The 19,855-nt window shown below is 43.5% G+C and overlaps 1 protein-coding gene across 1 annotated transcript in view; it reads left to right on the top strand.

Moving 5' to 3' along the window:
• Positions 1 to 19,855, top strand: part of AMBRA1 (autophagy and beclin 1 regulator 1) — a 962,358-nt gene that overhangs the window by 6,738 nt on the left and 935,765 nt on the right. The window contains exons 2-3 of the mRNA XM_086959655.1: positions 11,763 to 11,998; positions 17,025 to 17,083. Coding sequence (XP_086815781.1) covers positions 11,864 to 11,998; positions 17,025 to 17,083 — 194 coding nt within the window. The 5' untranslated portion in view covers positions 11,763 to 11,863. The remainder of the gene's footprint in view (positions 1 to 11,762; positions 11,999 to 17,024; positions 17,084 to 19,855) is intronic.

The raw sequence follows: 19,855 nt of genomic DNA, 5'->3' as shown, positions 1-19,855 counted from the left end.
GACTTTCGTGCAGCATTTCACTTTGTGGATAGGGAGTGTCTGTGGATACCATGAGAAACTATGAGGTTCCGTCTAATCTTTTGATGGTAATCCAGGAGCTGCATAGTCATAATTGGGCACAAGTAATTAAAGATACATCTGGCGGCCTAACACCTGAAATAGTGATAAATAATGTCCTTAGGCAAGGTTGTGTTTCGGCTCCGCACCTTTTTGCCATATTCCTAGCAGATCTGTCCCTTACCTTGGGGTCTGCCAGAGGCGCAAGCCCAAAAGTAAATGTAATGCACTTGTCCTGTTTGCTGTATGTCGACGATCTAGTAATATTGGACCAAACCGAGGTGGGTCTACAAAGAAAGTTGAATACCTTCAGTGCATTCTGTACGGCAAAACGATTGACAGTAAACATGGACAAAACAAAAATATTGTGCTTTGGGAAGAGGAATACGAAGCGCAATTGGTACTTGGGCCAAACTAAATTAGATATTGTAAATGAATACAAATACCTTGGAATATGGTTTACAAATTCTTTGAAGTGGGGTATGCACCTTGAGGCACAGAAATTAAAAGCACAACGGGCGGTATTAATAAATAGGCTATGGGGGATTAAGACTCTCTGCCTATGTTTGACTGCCTTTTCGCCATCCTCACATCTATGTTACAACTAGTTTTAGAAGTACTTGATGACGAGTCCCCTGGAACTCTCGTTAATCCAACACCCGTGGTAGTGGGATGTTACTGTTACATTGAGGGGCACCAGAACTATAAGAATAGAAATGTGTTTGGAAACAACTATTACAATCTGGAAATTCTCTGTTGAATTGTAGGTGCGATTGTTAAAACCACCGCTACCTTTGCTGTATTATTTGGACAACTGGCGGAATGTGGGCTGAAAAGATTTAATCGTAGTTATGGAGATATGTCCCATAAACCCCTATTGACGGCCTATAAAGCAAGTATTCCCCCGCAACTCCAAAACGGTTTGGACATTTTTTTGTATCGATGCTAAAAGCTCCTGGGATAAAGAGGAAGGGAAATGTTTAAAATCCTTATTTTCCCTTTCAAGCTCGCCAATGATCCAGGCAATTAGACTGGAATCAGGCCTGACAGCGTGGAATGTTCAGGTGCAACAAAGTTTACTACGATTTTGGAATCGTTTAGGACTCTGTAAGGTCAAAAAGGTATCTCAATGGTTTATGAAAGAAATTCAAGTTAGTGAGCTAAAATGGGCAAGAAGCAAACTTCAGTCCATTTGTGACCACCTGAAGGTGAAAATAGATCTGAAGACATTACAAATCCATGTAAAAAGAGTGTTCCTAAAATGCAGGGAAAATAATTGTTTAGAGCAATAGACCAAGAGTATCTGAGTAAGAAAGACTGTAAAATGTATGAGCAATAGCTGGGAGAAAGACATAAGCTATCCTTACTTGGACATGTTACCAAATCGATGGTTAAGAATGGAAGTTCTTAGGATAAGAATTGGTATTAATCCAGCTGTAACAAATAGTGCAATAAAATCTGAACTGATGCAATCCGATGGTAAATGCATGTGTAAGATGGGGATGAAATGGAACATTCTACACATTTTATTGGGTTGTCGAAAATGTTTAAATTCACGTAAATTATTTCTTCCCCGATCTTTTAAAAGTACGATGTAAAGATGCGTTTGCAAGCGTGGGAGCTTCTTCCGTGTATGGAAAATCTAGATATCGCGATAGCCATTGGGGAAATATTTGCAGGGTGTATATAAGTTCCCTACTTCATTAGAGGCTTAAGTGCAGAAAAGCGTATCGCGATCTAAAATGAAATATTATTGTTCGGAATTAAGTTTTAAGGAAAATATGATTTTTAATGTTCGGAATAAGATTTTATAATGTTTAAACGTTTTAAACGACAATGTATGAGTTGTGGTTTAAGTACCACATGGTCTAAATAAACTTTGTTTGAACTGAAGGTTGTGGTCTCCTGTCACGAGTAGTCTGAGGTGAAGAACAGCCTAGTAATATTTGCACAATAAGTGTAGAAAGTGCTGTTGGGTATAGTGTTATCCTAGGACAAAAGGCTGTATTGTTATGTACCATGTCTGGTAATCGCTCTTATTTGTTTTGTAGGAATTGCTGCATAAAAGCCTTGTTCTTATACCTTGAGATGTTTGTGATTCTGTGGTTCGCAGAGTCCTTGGCATGCCTATAAACCCATGCCTAATATTGTAACCTTTTGTTTTAAATTATCTGGAGTTTCTAATTCTTAGTAATGTTTTGGTGAAAACATGCACTTATCACATGTCTGTTTATATCGAGGTTGTACATTTGTTTATATTATTGACACGTCAAATTTCAAATTCACATATTTGTGATTTTCATTCCTTTATTTTTTTATCCATGTAGTGTTCTTATTTAAGGCCTTCAGTTGTCACAAGTTAGCTTTATCCGCTGTTGTCTCCTTCAGTCTGGCGGTCTGCTATATCTAAGATTGTGTGTTCGGTGGCTGGGTAGTGGATACAGTGGTCTCTCTTCGTGGGCCCACATAGGTCTAAAGATCCTCACAGGTCAGATGGTTGAGACATGACACTGTATTCCTTTTAGTCTCTACTGATAGCATTGACATGGTAATGCTTTGCCACCGATGGGCCTCATGGGGCTATATAGTAACTGGTTTCTTCATGTAGGTGAATAGCTCCTTTTTTTTGAATGACCATATTCATACAATTCTCGAACATCATATTTCATGTAGCGCCTTCTTTTTAGTGTTGGCAGGGTATATGCGTTGCCTGTATGGGTACCTAGATTGTCTCATTGGAGGTGTAAAGCTCCATTCTTGTGCTGTAGTTCCATGATGTTAGGGTTTAAGAGCATCACCGTCCAAATAGTACTGAGTTCCAGCACCTATTGTGGTAAGAATTATTTCTACCTTTTTATGACCTTAATTTCACCACCATTTGCGGTAGCGCTACAGTACGCATGGTCCGGCTGCATTGCGTTGGCTGAACATATGTTCCCAAACTCTTTGTAGAATATTTTTTTCTTATTTCCTGAAACATAATTAGAATATTTCACATTAAAGCAAAAGCTCTTGTTGGCCTGTACAGAGCTGTTTGTACTGTTTTCCTTAGTTCACGAAGCACTGAGCTAACCCGCCCTGCTGCAGGTAGGCAGCATTACTTATAATTTCATTGAAGAAGACTGGACCAATTACTTAATGGATTACATTTGCTGTACATAGGCATTTTTTATACCATCAGCTTGTACCATCACAGGACTGTCCTCGGTTCTGTAACAAACATTGAAAGCATTAGCAAAGTCTAGTTGTGTTCCTACATTTCTGTGGCTGCCCAGCCATCCCGCTCTGTGCTTTGGTTGGCTCTAGCTTGTTATTCCTTAGACAGCAATGGTAGCCTCTATGTTCCCTTGACAATCTCATCTGAACTATGGAAATGGTAGATACTTTGGAATTGTGGTTACAATGTAAGATGTCTGCCATGGGTGCAAATTACTTTATTACTCTTGTATATGAGTTGTGACATTGATTCTATGCTGCCAGCCGAAATTCAAGGCATGCAATGCCTCGTTCTGTTTTGAGACCCCTTATCCCCCCGTAGCTCCTCTAAGATGCCATGTTCTGCTGCCCTATGCATGCCATGGGCCTTCTTTGAATGTGTTCCCTTCCAATCGCAATGAAACCTCTGCCTAACAATTTAAATTAGTTTTTCCACAATAATCTTAATACAAACTAAGTGAAAACTTTACCAGTCTAAAAGCGTTGTTTACAAAATCAGAGCAGTGTCTTACGACAAATAAAAGCAGCATGTTAGTAAGTTAGAAAACTGGTGCGAGTTCTAGGAGTGGTTGAATGTGGTAGCTTCCAAGGGGTACCGGAGGTCTCAGGTTGAGTTGATAGCAACAGTTACTAAATAGCCTCATCCTCTCACATGAGTACACCGGATCATTGAATCAAACTGATGTTGTCCGTCTCCGCCATCCCTATCCAGGTCCTTGCAGCCTATTTCCTAGCTAATAAGATTGTTGGAGCGGGGTATATGCTGATCGGGCATGTGTCGCCTTCACACGTAAATAAGCAGGGATGAATCCAGCCTCTGACCAGCCATGAATGCCACCTTCCACAAACGCTGCCTTCCAGTAGGACAGCATAGAGTCCCCGACTCAGTGGCACCTTCTCCAGCATGGTGTACAGGTTTAAGACGAAGGCTTCATGATATAATTTAGCCTGTTAGCACAATTCGATAGAGTGGGAGACTAAATGGTATTGTGACCGAGCCTACTAAGGGAATAGGGGTGACACCCAGCAATGAAGCCAAGTACCTTTAAATAGAGAAAATGAAATAGGCCAAAACTTTACCACGTATCTTGAATTGGGCCAGCAATAGAAATTGCCTGTCAGAAAAGGTGTTGTTCATATACACCAACCACAGCTCGCCAGTTGTCAAGAGGCTTCTATTAAAGGAAAGCAACAGCCCAAAGGCCATTGGGGGTGGTATTCACATTCAGATTGACCGGTGTCCTATGTCAGTGGGAACAGTTCTGATCATATCACATTAATCTGAAGCCCAGACACTAGTCTGAATCGAATAATCTTGGAGAGAGTGGATGAAAAGTTGTCATGGCGTCCTTTTGTAAACAAAAGGATGTCAACCATGTAGAGTGACAACAGAAATTTCCAACCTCGAATCTTTACTTCCCTGAACAACTTACACTCCTGTAGTGTGTAGGCCAGCGTTCCAAGATCTTTCTCAAAGATTAATGCAGTGAGGACAGCTCTGGTGGGTACCATGAGAAACTAGAATTGGGATGGAAACAGAGCTGTAGATTCTGTGTGTGGGCACAGAATATAATAGTGATTCTATCTGAAGCTGTGTCAAGGAAAGCTTTGGCTGCGCTCAGATTCTGGCGCAGTTAATGCAGTAGTAGAAATGTGTGTGAATTGTACGACGACTGAGCAGGGACAGAGCCCCCAGGGCCAGTATAACTAAGCCAGACAGACAAGTAAACAGATTATTAGCTTTTATTTTGACAACTATTTATCCGATGCGCTATTAGATGTTTTAACCTGTCTTAAGCAGAGTAACAATTATTGCCTCATTCAGACTTGGGAATAGCATTTTTAAAGCTAGTGCTTCATACATGAAAAGGGATGACGTACCAGCAAGTTAGCATATGGTGAATAGTCATCAGGGCCAGGGGCCACTAGACACTCTGCAAATAACCAATTTTACCTCTGCCACGGATATCAGCTAAGCCAGTGTGCCCCAAGCTACATTTTCCAATTAGAGTGGCCTCATCAGATAACCCATGATATCTGCATCTGATGCCCAGGAGCGCAATGCATATAACTCTGGACCTCATCCTCCTATATCTTACCACATCTCTACCTCCCTGTCCTCTCCCTCCCGGTCTGCTATAAACGCCCAGTGTGTACCTCATGGAGTATGGCCTATTGGGATCTTGCTACAGTCTACCATATATAGAGTCTGTAAGGATGGACATTTGCCTGCCTGCCTCTTCTGGAACAGAGGCTATTCTAGTGTGTGTTAAACCTGCAGCTCTGTATGTCATCTGTTTGCTGTCTCCAGTGCATGATGGCCTTGATGATCAGCAATGTCTTCTCCAACTTCAACACCAGATGCCCTTCTGGAATACTATACGCAGCAAACACCTTCTGAAGGAGGACACAGAACACTGGTTCTTCAATCCAGGCCTCCTAATAAAGGATATAAAGTGCAATCATTGATGGCTGTGTAGTCTTGGTGGTTATAAAGAATTTCCTTTTTCATCTCTCCGGGATGTAATTTATTGGCTGCGTGTTTCTCTTCTAGTCGTTTCTGCTCTTTGGGTGCTTTCCTTGCACACAGTGAACTCCTCCAATTCATTTCCTTGTGCTAAACTGACCATAAGCCTGCCCAGCTGCTGGTTTTGCAGCGTTGGCAGACCACCTTTACCCTACCCTTCTCTCCCGAGTTGGCAGCAAAGCCTAGCAGACCGAGACAGTGACTGGGTCACACACGTAAACCGCAGACTGAGCCCTCTTCACTGCAAACTCAAAGGTTGCCGAATAAAAAACATTGCTTGGACAGGCTGTAGAAATCTATAAAATATCAACTTGTAAAAGGAACAGTTTGCTTCAGAAATCTACTTGTCTTGTAAACAAATCCACTTGTCCCATTGGTGCCACGTGGTCATTATATAGGAGCTTGAATAATAGCCTCTCTGATTATGCCAGAGCTCATACCATAGTAGGGTTTGAATACTAGCAGTTCACTTATTTGGCAAATTTTCGCAGACCTTCATGCCGAGTCTGGAAATAACGGTAAGCAATAGTTCCAGTGTTGGAATGCCCTTTTGTGTCTATGCAAACATACTAATTTGCATGTTTTACACCCCTGTTCTCTTATCTTTTTCCATACTGCTAATTGGAGGATAAGTGAACGAACATGTAAACACTTAGCAGATTTTTGAATGAGCAAATCTACACATGTATATTTGCTTATGCTAAAATGCAGTATACCAACATTTTTTGGCAGTACCATTTCATTGCTCTCTACTGTAAATTCATGAAAGCCATAATTCTGCACTAATGGTAGGACATTTTCCATTGGGTGTACTTTCGTGATTATCTTCAAGAATTGGGCCTCAAATTAGGTCTAGTGTTAACCAAGACCTTTTTTTAAAAATAAAATTCTATATATATGTATACAGTGAGCAAGGACGCTTTGTCAAACGCGTCTGTTCGGCATTTTCACCCTGCACTTTATAGTTTAATAAATCAGCGAAGAACCAAAGACTGGCTCTGGCGTATTTTTGCGTCTACGCGCTGGGTTCTGTGCTTGTATCTATGGCACGGCTACCGGCTGGATTGGGATATATATATATATATATATATATATATATATCCCCCAATCATCGTTATATACCAGTATTGTGCATGCAGATGGGATGAGAGCTATTCAATTTTATCTGGTCCAAAGTCCGATTGAAATGTTAGAACACAACAAAATGTTGTTATGTATGACCAATTTTTGCCTAAACAATAACTATTTTATGTTCCTCAATCAACACTATCAGCAGGTCAGGGGTGTCGCCATGGGGGCCTGTTTCTCTCCCAGTTACGCCTGTTGCACATGGGCTACTGGGAGAGGCAGGTCCTCTTTGGTGACCACCGTGACATCTGCAACAGTCATATCATACGATGGTATAGGTACATCGATGATATATTTTTGATTTGGTGAGGAACATGTGAGGAGGCAGTTAACTTTGCTGAAACTCTGAATTGTAATGCTTTTAACCTAGCGTTCACATCAGACATTAGTCAGTCACAGGCACACTACTTGGACATCACGGTAGAGATTAAAGAGGACAAGTTGGAAACATAACTGTACAGAAAGCCCACTGCGGGCAATACGGTACTCCATGCCGACAGCCACCATCCACCACACATGATCAGGAGTATCCCCTACGGGGAAATGCTCCGGATCAGGCGGATTTGTAGCACAAACCACCAGTGCAAGGTGGCCCAGGCAGCAAGCAAAGATAGATTTCTAGCTAGAGGGTACAGTGAGGCCATAATAAATACAGCTATTAACAAGGCAAATGCATTGTCACTAGTCCACAAGAGAGCCCACAAACCCATTGATACCAATACACACCAACCAACCAGACTCATTTGGACCTACAACAGGCAGCATGGGGCACTAAGGAAAATAGTGAACAAACACTGGAACTTAATCCGGGTTGATCCAGTAATCGGGGAACATATGCCCAACAAACCGGCAATCACCTTCAGGAAGGCTTATTCTTTACAGGATGCCTTAGTTAAATCTAGTCCTGAGGTGATTCCTCCCAAAAACTGGATGGCATCCAGTAAGGGATTTCGAAAGTGTTCCAGTTGCAAGGCATGTTCACATGTCATCAGTAAAACTGAGTTTATGACAGCATTTTCACCGGTGCCTCGCAAGATCAACAAACAACTGACTTGCAAGAGTGAGTACGTGGTGTATGTGCTGGAGTGTCCATGTGGCCTGCAATATATTGGTAGTACCAAATTGCAGATTCACAAGAAGATACTCCAGCACATAAGGGCAATCAACACAAATGACACCACGTACCCAGTTGCCAGGCATTTTAAGGAGTTCCACAATAACAACAGTGGACTCCCTAGATATTTTGCCATTGATACAGTGGGTCCCCTGAGGAGAGGTGGCAATAGGGTGGGTCTCTTGAGAGCATTAGAAACCAGATATATTCTAGAAATGGACCGTAAGACACCGCAGGCCTCAACTCTACTGAAGATTTCCATACTTGCCTATAATAACCAAGAGTTAGGGGTTTCTTTTGTCCAAGTACCTGTGACGTGCATAAGGCTAGTGTATTGCTCTTCCGTTGTTCCAATTTTTTGGACCAGACCAATTATATATGTATTTCCAGCTAGGTTGGTCAGTGGCAAAATTGCCCTTGTTGAAGTTCATATAAAGTATGTGTCACCTCAAGTATATGCTATAGGTTAGGAGTAACCTATATAAAACATCTGGCATTACTTGTTTTTTAAATATTGTTCACAAAAACAATTTCAATTTACTTTGTTTTTTTCACTTTTCACTTTAATCTGGTTGCCATTAGTTGAACTAGATGTTGTATTTCAAAAGGTGTTTACTTGTTGTTAGTATGGCAAAGATTCGATAGACAATATAAGGAAAAAACATATTTAAAAGGGGTGTGTGATCAGATTTGAAAAACCTCTTGGTCCACCCGAATATCAATAATCATATAACATACAAACATCAGCCAAATGTTTATACTATATATAAAATCAATTATACGGTGGTTTTTATCCGAATATTTTTACAATTATTTATTTTGTAAATAATATATAATAACCCTTTTTTTTTATTGAGTATTTACATCAATTTTGTATAGGATGAATAATATTGGATTTAACCAATGTATGAGTTAAAGTGAATGCTATGCACTTTTGGGGACTATCCCACTATGCGTTTGGAATTAGTATGTTTTCCATGTCTATTACTACATACTGCAACTTTTCTGATTGGTCAGCCAATGAAATGCACCAGTTTTCGCGCACTTGCACTTTAAAAATTGCCTTCTTCCTCCATAGCGTCATGTGACCAAGGCCTCTGTGTAGGCTGAAACGTTATGCTGGCGAGTTGCGATAAATAAAAAATCTCACTTGCACCTTGGGTCTTCCGTTCCTTCTTCCTGGTCACGTTCGAAACTGAGGGGCGCGCTGTTGGTTTGGAGCAAGCATATATATATATAATTTTTCAAACATGCTATTATCAACTCTGATATATAGTTGAGAGGTGTTCACGTATATGTACAATGAGATACGTGTTTTTTCTATGTTTACACCTTTGGAACTCACGTGATTGGGTGGAGCATCACGAACAAAGAAAAAAATTTGTATAAATTTGCTGCTGACCAGGTGCGCGGTGTGTGACCAAGAGCACAAGTTGCTCGAAACGCGTAACCGGAGAGGTTTGAAATAAAATCTCCTTGCCTGCAACCATTGGGTCCGTGTCTTCATGTCCACTGGAGTGTGGTTTTTTTGAAGATTGGTTTGTTCATATATATATATATATATATATATATCGCCTGACCTCCGTGTGAGTGACGGCATTCTGTTCCTTCACAAGGCTATCGGCTCACAAAGTCGTTTTGTGTAGGCGACTACAGTGGCAATGTGTGCTTTTAGAGACCAGAAAATATTTTTGCTTTTTGACAATATTTTGTCTAATGGTGAGGGCCTGTCCGTGCCCAAAACAATAAAGTTTCACAAAAACCATGCCAAAAGAAGAATTACATTAAGAAAACTGAAATGCTGTCCAACAATGGTAGAACCATTGGCTTTACTAATGCTTATTTCTTTTCATGTTTCCCATAATTTTTTTTTAAACTGGTTACACTGATTTTGAATATTTTGGGAAATATTAGCATGCATTAACCCATCATACTAAATAATGCTGCAAAGAAATAGTACCCGAAATTTCACGGTAGTTCAGCAAAACGTTTTTTTCGTAGTTGCATTTTTCTGCGAACATTTTATTTTGAAAAGATAATCAATCTTGCTCTCAAGCTTCTGCAAATATTAGCATCTAATCAAAGAGCATTCTGGTAGCTTTGTACATAGCCTCATATTATTAAACTTTGCAAACATGTACACAATGTTATACTAGAACCACTGTCCGCAGTGCAATCTGAGCTTACAACACTTCCATAGAGCGCTCACCTAATAATGAAGGCTTCGCATTAATGAACCATAAATATAAGTTAGAACAGCATTAACATATGGACACATATATTCCCTTAACCGCAGACATTGCCCTCCCTGATTCATAATGTGGTAATGTAAACTGGCAGCCAAAGAGGGTTGGGCTTATCCCGAAGACAAAATGCACATGAAAACTTGTCCTTGACTCCAAACAATATGTCCTGGGCGTAGGGCTAAAGGAATTCCACACCCCTGCTTGCATGAGTTTCAGGGTGGCCTCACCAGGTGGTAGGAGGGGATATTGAAATGGGAGCCCCTTGCGTTGCTTGGCAGCAGCGTGAACCAAGTAGTGCCCAAGCTTGTTAGTAAGTGGTGGATCCTTTGGTACTTAGGCAGGGAGCTCTGGCACTAGCTCTGCTGCGTTCAGGTGGCAGTGCTGGAACTACTGTGCCATTCACATTGTACTCTGGTCTTCAGACCGCTGAACCCACTGGGATTGTAGTATAGCGACCTGAGTTACATGTGCAGCGCTGGTGTGCGGCTCCAGAATTACTTCTGGAGTTTGTTTATTCTTTACAGGACATTAAATCCAAACAGTTGTTCCCAGTCCGAATTTTAATTCCTCCCAGAAAACAGGGTGTCTTGAAGACCCTGGTGTGCTCTCCGCTGCATTTCAGGTCCTCTCCCTCAGCCTTTAGTTACAGATTTTTAGGGGTCTTTGAACAGAACATTGTACTTGTCAGCGCCGCACACTGCCACAGTCCAACGAAAGCTTACACCCGAAGTCCTAGGGATTCCTGCTTAGCGTAGTTGTACTTACTGTGCGTTTTCAGTCACTGTCATGCCAATCTGACGTCCCGCAGATACAGATGCTTTAAAGCATCGTTTTCTTTCCAAACTAGGGTGCCAATCTCCTGGCTGTGACAAATGCTTTCCAGGTGCGGTTTCTTGAAAAAGAAGTTTCTTTAGCATTCCCAAACATATATCCCCAATGAACTTATCCTCAGGGGCTATTTGCGAAGTGTCTCACCCTTTGCTCCCATCCTTGAACACGCGTGTTAAGTAGGGAGTGTTCTTGGAGGTGACGATGGATTAAATAAGCTGTAGAGATGTTTAGGAGGTTCAGTGTCTAGTAGTTGAGTTTTCCCTTCGAACCAAGTGTGATGTGAGCGGACTCTTTTGTTGTAGTCGTCATCATTATATTGGATGCATCTCTTGGTGATATTGAGAAGCCTTCTCTCACTTGATACAGGCTGACTTTGATTGGAGTCTATGAAATCACAAGTTTATTGCAGACGAGTAAACTTTCAAAGGTCATTGCTGGCTTGTTGTTCTCTCAAATACCAATGCCCTGCATTGATTAATACAAGCAGGTGACTGGGTCAAGAAACTTCCTAATTCTGAACTTTTGATGATTAAATCGTAATGGATGTCTTCGTGGCAGGTGCTTCACAAAGTCTATAAAAGCATCAAGCTGTGACAGTGATTGTCTTGCTCACTTCTCACCTTTTGTTCTTTCCTTGTGTTAGGTGTAAATGTTGACGACATCTCGAGGCCTGGATGTGACGAATAGGCTGTGGCCTGCAGCTGTCCTCTTGCTGGATCGTGAGGTCGAGGTGGTACCAGAGCCATGAAGATTGTCCGTGAGAAGAACGCCGTCCGGATCCTGTCTGGGAGGGAGCGTGGGATCCAGGCCTTGGGAGCTCAGAGACTTCTACAAGCCCTGGTAGAGGACAAAACCCGCTGGATGAAATGGGAGGGCAAGGTAAAGTGGTCTGCCTCCATTCTCGACCCAGATGAGGGTTTCTTAATGACTCATTCATTTTCATATAAATAAGGAGTATTGATCTCCTTCCGAGGCTATATAACAGTTTCAGCAGTTTCCAGAATTGATCAAGTATCAACATGATTAATAATGAAAATCAGTCCTTGTTAGTCATCTGAATAGGACATTCCCGCTTCAATAAACGATTTACATCAGCCAATTGTAGCGACTTAGTGCATTTTGTAGATTTTTTTTTATTTCACTGTTATAATGGCGATGATAGGGACAGGAACAGCCAGACACTCCCAGCAAGTTGAGCGGTTACCGCTCTAGATCTTCTGATCACAGGGCAATTTAGGCAGCGAGGAGGCACCGGCTAATTGCGTTAAGGGACGTCGGTGGCAGTGTATCCTGACCCCGCTTGGCGCCAGTAAGCACCCTCCGAGCGGAAACTCGGCACGAAAATTGTTTTACTAGTAACTTAACTCATTTCCTATGTCTCTTTTTAAAATTGATTACGAATTTTAAAATCACACACTGTATGCTACATGCGATAAATTGAATACGAAGTTTAAAAACTTCACTTGCTCTGTGTACCCACGACTATTCCCGGTGCTGCTAGGGGCTCAATTGTATTCCAGCAGTCTGTGCTCGGTATTCCAGCCTGCCCGCCCCAGTCCGACTCTGTAGCCAATACCGTAGAGCGGAGGGCGGGACAGGAAGAGCCAGACACTCCCAGCAAGTCGAGCGATTAACGCTCTAGATCTTCTGATCACAGGGCTATTTAGCCCCCTCGTCGGGCCAAGCGCGTAGCGGTTGCGCGCAACGGAGCGCCCAAGGATGCGCCTAAGACAAGCCAAAGACCAGCCCGTCTGCGCCTGTCCGCGACTGGACGGGGCAGGGGCAATGGCACCTAGATCTGATAACTCAGAGGTATGGCCCATTACTCGTGCTATCTATACTCCTCAGGTTCTTCTGGGCTTGCGTAATCATCCTCTACGGGTATGTTCAAAAGGGGTAGATACCAGCTTGGAGGGCCCCTTCTCTTGCTGTCATTGCAAGACCCAGTTCCAAACTTCATCAGAGGACAAAAAGGACACAGACCCTGCGGGTGATCCGCTATATACTGATACCAAGGGCAGTGATCCTGCTGACTGCTTCCCCACTCCGACTAAAAGGGTGGATACTAATGTTTTACTTGGGAGTAAGAACCTTTTATGTAACATCCGATCACTATCGAAACATGCAACTGAAGTATGGGAACTAATCTCATCTGAAGAGCCCGACCTATGTTTTCTGACGGAAACATGGCTGAAACCACATTCGGTTCCGGCCATAACCTTAGGAATCCCGATGGGGTATAAAATTGTCAGACTAGACCGCCCTACTAAGACAGGGGGAGGGATTGCAATAGTACATAAACAAGAAATAAACATTTCTATCTTGGACGAACTATGCACCCCAGAACTCGACCTATTGATTTTTAAAACTAATGTTGCACCCAAAGGTAGCCAAAAAGGGGCTTTGGTTTATCGCCCTCCTGGGCCTTGTGCCAACTTTTCCATCACACTAGTAGAAGCATTGGCCCCCCATATAAGCAAAGACAGCTATTTTTTTTACTTGTGGGAGACTTTAACGTTCATAGCGAATTAAAAGAGTGCACTGAGGCATAATCCCTTCTGATGGATCTGTCCTTACTAGGCCTAAAACAAGCCAATAGCGGTCCAACACACCAGGCAGGACACACTCTGGATCTAATCCTGTCCAACTCCCCATCAATCAAATGTCTACCTCCAACACAAGTAAAATGGACCGATCATTTCATCGTAGAATTTTACACCCCCCGCATTAGCATTCCTCCCTCAGGCCCAATAGCCTTGCCGAGTAAACGTAGGCAATGGCACAAAACCCAAAACTCCTTTAAAGAGAGGTTTGTAGAACCTTCCCTTGCGCCCACTGAAGACATCGAGGGGGCCCTGACTAAATTTGAAGGAGCACTGGTGACTGCAGTAAATGATATTGCCCCCCTGAAACTGTTTAAACCACGCCCACTCTGTCATCCTGGTACTACTAGACTTGTCGGCGGCGTTCAACACATTGTCACACAAAATCTTGACACGTCGACTAGAAAACATCGGTCTAGAGGACAAGGCTTTGACCTGGCTAAGGAGCTTCTTATCCAACCGAACCCAATCCGCCACCATGAGTGCGTATCGCTCGGTGGAGGTAGAGATTTCCAAAGGGGTGCCATAGGTCTCTTGTCTGAGCCCAACCCTCTTTAACATCTATGTGGCACCCCTGGCTGGAATTATGCGAGCATATGGGTTCATCCCTGTGTCATACGCGGATGACACACAGCTCCTCTTTCCCTTTAAATCTCTCACCACCGAGGTTAAGAACTCCTTTTCTCAGGGCATGAGAGCTGTGGCTCAGTGGATGTCATCAAACTGTCTGCAGTGTAATGTAAGCAAGACCGAAGTTATGTTGTTCGGGGAGGCTAAGATCCTCTGGACCCCAGATGGGTGGCCACATGATCTGGGACCAGTCCCCGAACCCAAACAGATCATAAAGAACTTAGGAGTCCGCCTAGATCAGGAGCTCTCATTGAAACAACATAGCAATTACATTGTGGGCTCGTGCTTCCACGTAATTAGCCTGTTACGTAAAATCTTCCCCATACTCCGAGACTCCGTCAGGAGAACGTTGGTACAGGCCCTGGTCCTTAGCCGCATTGATTATTGTAACAGCCTGCTACTATCTGTAAACAAGGGAGTATTAGCCAAACTCCAAGTGATCCAGAATACTGCAGCCCGCCTGGTCTTAAACGCCCCCCCCGAACTGCGTCCAAACCTCTTTTGACAAATTACACTCGTTGTCGGTCCGGCAGAGGACGAAGTTTAAGACATGTTGTCTAATCCACAAAAGTTTAAACGGACAAGGCGCTGCATACCTGAAAAATAAATGTATACCCTACACCCCTGCACGTTTCCTCAGGTCAAGCAATCAATTCCTATTATGTGTGCCCCGCGCAAAGAAGGCCTGGCACGGAGGCAGAGCTCTTTCTGTGGTCGGTCCATCACTATGGAACAAGCTCCCTCTAGCTCTCAGACAGTGCTCAGAACATCTGCTGTTCAGAAAGCAACTCAAAACCTTTCTGTTCCAAAACTAATTTTCCGCCTGGTTTCTCCTCTGACTGTGCTTTGCTGCGTTTCCTTGGGCGCAGAGATACTCCTCCGGGAGTCGATTCAGTGCGATACAAACCCGCAAATAAATGATCATTGTGTGCTGTAGATCTGGTGCTCAGAGGAAGCATCATGTAATAATCATCACAGGGGTCTCTACCATGTTAGGACTGTCTGTACAGTGCCATTTATTGTGTCTGAAGTCAGAGTTGTTTCCTTAGAATAGTGGTGCAAAGTTTGCTCCAGCTGTTGTCCTGCGACATCTGAGGTGTTGATACCTGCTGTTTCCCTCTTCAGGAATTGTAATGCTGGGTATTTATGGGCCCAGCCAGTCCATCAAGTCCATAGCTTGAAGTGCTATATGTGCATCCTTAAACTAGACCTCTCACTGAGGCATTGACCCCCAACATGCACCTGGATACCCTCACAGGTGATAAGCTGCGCCATACAAATCTACGTAACATAGCACAACAATATAAGGAGAATTGTGGAGTTGGGTAGCATTAAATATCTGTTATGCAGCATCAAGGCAGCCTCAGATGAATCTAGACATATTATGAAAATAGAAATATGGCTTGAGAGGGAGCAGGTATTTGTGCATAATTACTCAGGCATTGCATTTCACTGAGCCGTGCAAATAGCTTAGGAGGACGTGGATCGGATGCCAAGCGTTTGGCTCTAAATGTAGAGATAGTGGCTGACTAAGCATAGGGATCGAGGTGGAATAAGCAAGTGGACAGTATGCCACAGAGAAAGATTGCTAAGAAGGAAATGTGCGTTGTAGAGACTTTAAAGATCAGTGAATGAAGGCCTGGCTAATGTAGTTATACAACAGTTTTTGTCTGGACTGAGAGGGCGAATGATGTGTAGGAAAAGATGTGTGTATTGTCACAGTGAAGACGATGGGCGGGGATAGTAATCTCACAGGGAGCAGGGAGACATGGAGGAGTTTGAAGATGAATAGGAGACGGGCATAGGCCGCTTGTGATAGATCACCAATCTAGTGATGTGGTAGTGATACCTAGGGAAGTGGACCTATTTTGTGTTTACGAAACCGTGTTGTAATGACACCTTCAACTATTAACTGCATAATAGCCCTGCAGCGCTCAATATTTTGAGTTCTTCTACATAATCTTTTAAATGATCCCGCTGAACGTACCCAGCACATCCCTGTTCACAGCCCCTTCCCCGGATCCGGTTGTTTTTCCTCCATCAGACCTGCTAGTGTTGATGATCAATTAACACAGTTGTCCGTGAGTATGGGAATCTGTCAGGCTAGGCTTATTAGGATTACAGGAAGATGTTCATGAGGACAATTGCACAGCTCAGTCCCTTGGTTGAAGAGTGGGGTTAAAGCAGGTAGATATGTAACAGCTGTAGCCCTGCTGGCAATAGCACAGTAACGATTCGTGTCTAGCTTGAAGCACCTATTTAAGGGAGCGCTCTGTAGGAATATGCATGTGTGTGTCTACAGCACATAACCTGCTCTTCAGTACAAACACTGTCTACATATGCTGACTCTCAGATTATCTGCAGAGCAGGTGAGGATTGCACTTCAGTGCCTGAATTGTCCTTGTTTAAAGAGGATGGTATTAACATGGATGGGTCAGCACTCTTGACAGGGGAAACTTTTGTGGTAGTGGAATAGGTTATCCCCTCTCCTGTTCTGGAGCTTCCCTTGTGCACTGGGTCAGGTCATGTTGGCGTCTCCATAAATATTATAATAGTAATCTAAGTATATGCTGTGCCTCTGGTCTTGGTGTTCTTTGTCAAAGCTGTTGTGGTGGGATTGAAATAAAACTAGACTCCAACATGTGTTTTTGTCTTAACTTTATATTTTACAGAAGGTGGAGCTTCCCGACAGTCCGCGGTCTACATTCCTCCTGGCCTTCAGCCCAGACAGGTAAAACGCTACGGCGATGCTCGATATGCATGTGCTCTATTGTGTAGCAGAAAACCTCTTACTTTTCTTTCTTCTTTTTTGGTAGCATTGTTTTCATATTCTAATTTTTCTTCATCTTCCTCTTGGCCTGTCGGGCTTTCACATTCTCTTTTCCTATCAGATTGATAGTTTTATTTAGCTTTCTTTTTGACTCGTCTGTTTTATGAGTCTTTCATGTTCGTCCGTAATGTTCTTCTTTGTCTCCCTCATGAGTCTCGTTTGTTATATTTACATACAGGCAGGTGTCAAACCTCATAGGAGGATGGCAAACATCCACTTATTATTCTCCATCTCACGAAGGAAGAATATAGAACACATCCAAACATCTTGATGTAATACATTGATCGGGGTTTTTAGTTGGCTGAGTTTAAATGAGTCAGAGTTTCTACTCCTGTCGTCCCATTAGATCACTTTACCAACAGATTCTGCAATGTTAAAGACATTGGAGATGTGCTTGAGATGGGAATGGTCCTGGGAATCCATTGTGATTGGACCAAGGTTTGCGGTGAGTCTGGCCTGTGCAGTTGAATTGATCGGGTACTAATTGCCAAAGTGGTGATTAATTCCAAATAGTGGGACTGCAGATAAATAGTTTAATGAGCTCAAATTTCGTGCACATCTCGGAGAAAACTTGTCCGAGCTCGCAAAGGTTGCATTCATTTTCCCAAGTCTCCACTGATTGGAAAGCCATGTACCTCCAAGCCACTGAGTTTTGCCTCTGCTAGGGCAGAACCTTAACATCATCTCTTACGCCGACGACACCCAGTTAATCCTTTCCCTCACCAAAGACCCTAACACCGCCAAAACCAATCTTCACGAAGGCATGAAAGAAGTAGCCGAATGGATGAAACATAGCTGCCTAAAACTCAACTACGACAAAACGGAGGTGCTCATCCTAGGACCCTCCCCCTCTGCCTGGGACGACTCTTGTTGGCCTTCCGCTCTGGGCACAGCACCCACACCCACAAACCACGCACGCAACCTGGGCTTCATCCTAGACTCCTCTCTCTCGATGTCCAGACAAGTCAACGCAGTCTCATCCTCTTGCTTCAACGTACTTCGTATTCTCAAAAAAATCTTCCGCTGGATCCCCCGCGAAACAAGAAAGACTGTCACCCACGCACTGGTCACGAGTCGACTGGATTATGGTAACACACTATACGCCGGAATCACAACAAAACTACAGAAAAAACTCCAACGCATCCAAAACGCATCAGCAAGACTCATATTGGACATCCCTCGCCAAGATCACATCACCAAACACCTAAAAGACCTCCACTGGCTTCCTGTCAACAAGAGAATTGCATTCCGTCTTCTTACTCGCGCACACAAGGCCCTCTACAAACTAGGACCCGAATGCCTCAACATTTGACTGTCCTTCTACACACCCACCCGCCAACTGAGATCGTCCAATCAAGCCCTCGCCGCAGTCCCGCGTATCTGAAAATCCACCATGGGTGGCAGATCCTTCTCCTTCCTGGCGGCCAAGACCTGGAACTCACTCCCCACTCACCTCCGCCTTACTCAAAACCACATCTCCTTCAGAAAAGAACTCGAAACCTGGCTATTCGACAAAAACCGAACCCCCTTCCCCAAGCGCCTTGAGACCCTCTGGGTGAGCAGTGCGCTATTTAAATCCCTGAACTTGAACTTGTTCATATAAAGTAAACCTGGGTTTAGTGAAATGTTTCAGAAACTTAAGCTTGTCCCATATAACTAAAAAAATAAACAAGCCATAGTATCAAGTATTGGTGAGGTACGGCTCTGGTAGATTCTGGTGTCTCCAACCTTGGTAGCGAGATAGATTTGATCCTCAGGAGCTAGTGTACCACCTAAGGTTAGGGTGCTCTGTTGGAGTCACTGGGGAGCAGCAAGTCGACAACACAAACTTTTCGGATTCGGTGCCTGTGGTCTGCAGGGGGATACTACCTCTGCTCCAAGGTAGTTCTTTGGTGATTTGTAGAAGGCTGAAGAAGCTATGGGGTTCCAGGAGACCTCACAGTTGCAGGACGAGATAGCACACCACGGTTGTGGAGTCCTTAAGGCAGCAGGCAAGGTTTGGCACCAGGTTTCCTCCAGCAGGGTTTCAGTCTTTGGGTCTGCAGTTTTTCTTTGTCCTTTTCTTCTGTGTTCTTTGAATCTAAGTTCAGGGTCCAGGGATGCCACCTAAATACTGAATTAAGGGGTTCTTACAGGGGGAGACCGATATTAGCCAATGGATTATCTACCTTTAGGGTGTCTACACCCTCTAACTGACCAGTTCTTGTGGGAAGGGGATTTACCCTGATCCTAATTTGCTATTTCCCTCACAAACCAAGATGTAGAAAAATAAATAGTGGGGTCCACATCGCCTGTCCTACCTTAGGGGTTGTGTTGGCTGGATGGGGACCCACCTACTAATTAAACTAATTTTCTCGCCTGTCCTCCCGCCAGATGTGGAGCAGGAAAGGGGGAGTTGGCATCCTCAACTATCTGGAGTTACCTGGATTGCATTTCAAGCTCCCCGCCCTGGAAGGCCGTCCTGGTCTGAAGGAGGTGTGAAGCTCCTCCGCCCAAAGCAGGCTTTGTTCCCGGCCTCCGAGAGCGCAGGCCCTCACCCCATGAGGTCAGAAACATGTCTGGTGGTGGCAGGCTAGCTAAAACTAGTCAGAGACCCTATTAGTGCTTGGTAGGTTTTCAGGGGGCCCTGTAAAGGGTCTTCTGTGTGCATTTATTAATTATTGCAACACTGGC

The sequence above is a fragment of the Lissotriton vulgaris genome, chromosome 2_2 (assembly GCF_964263255.1).
Source record: "Lissotriton vulgaris chromosome 2_2, aLisVul1.2, whole genome shotgun sequence".
NCBI classification, from domain to species: Eukaryota; Metazoa; Chordata; class Amphibia; order Caudata; family Salamandridae; genus Lissotriton; species Lissotriton vulgaris.
This window is presented reverse-complemented; position numbering and strand designations above follow the sequence as displayed.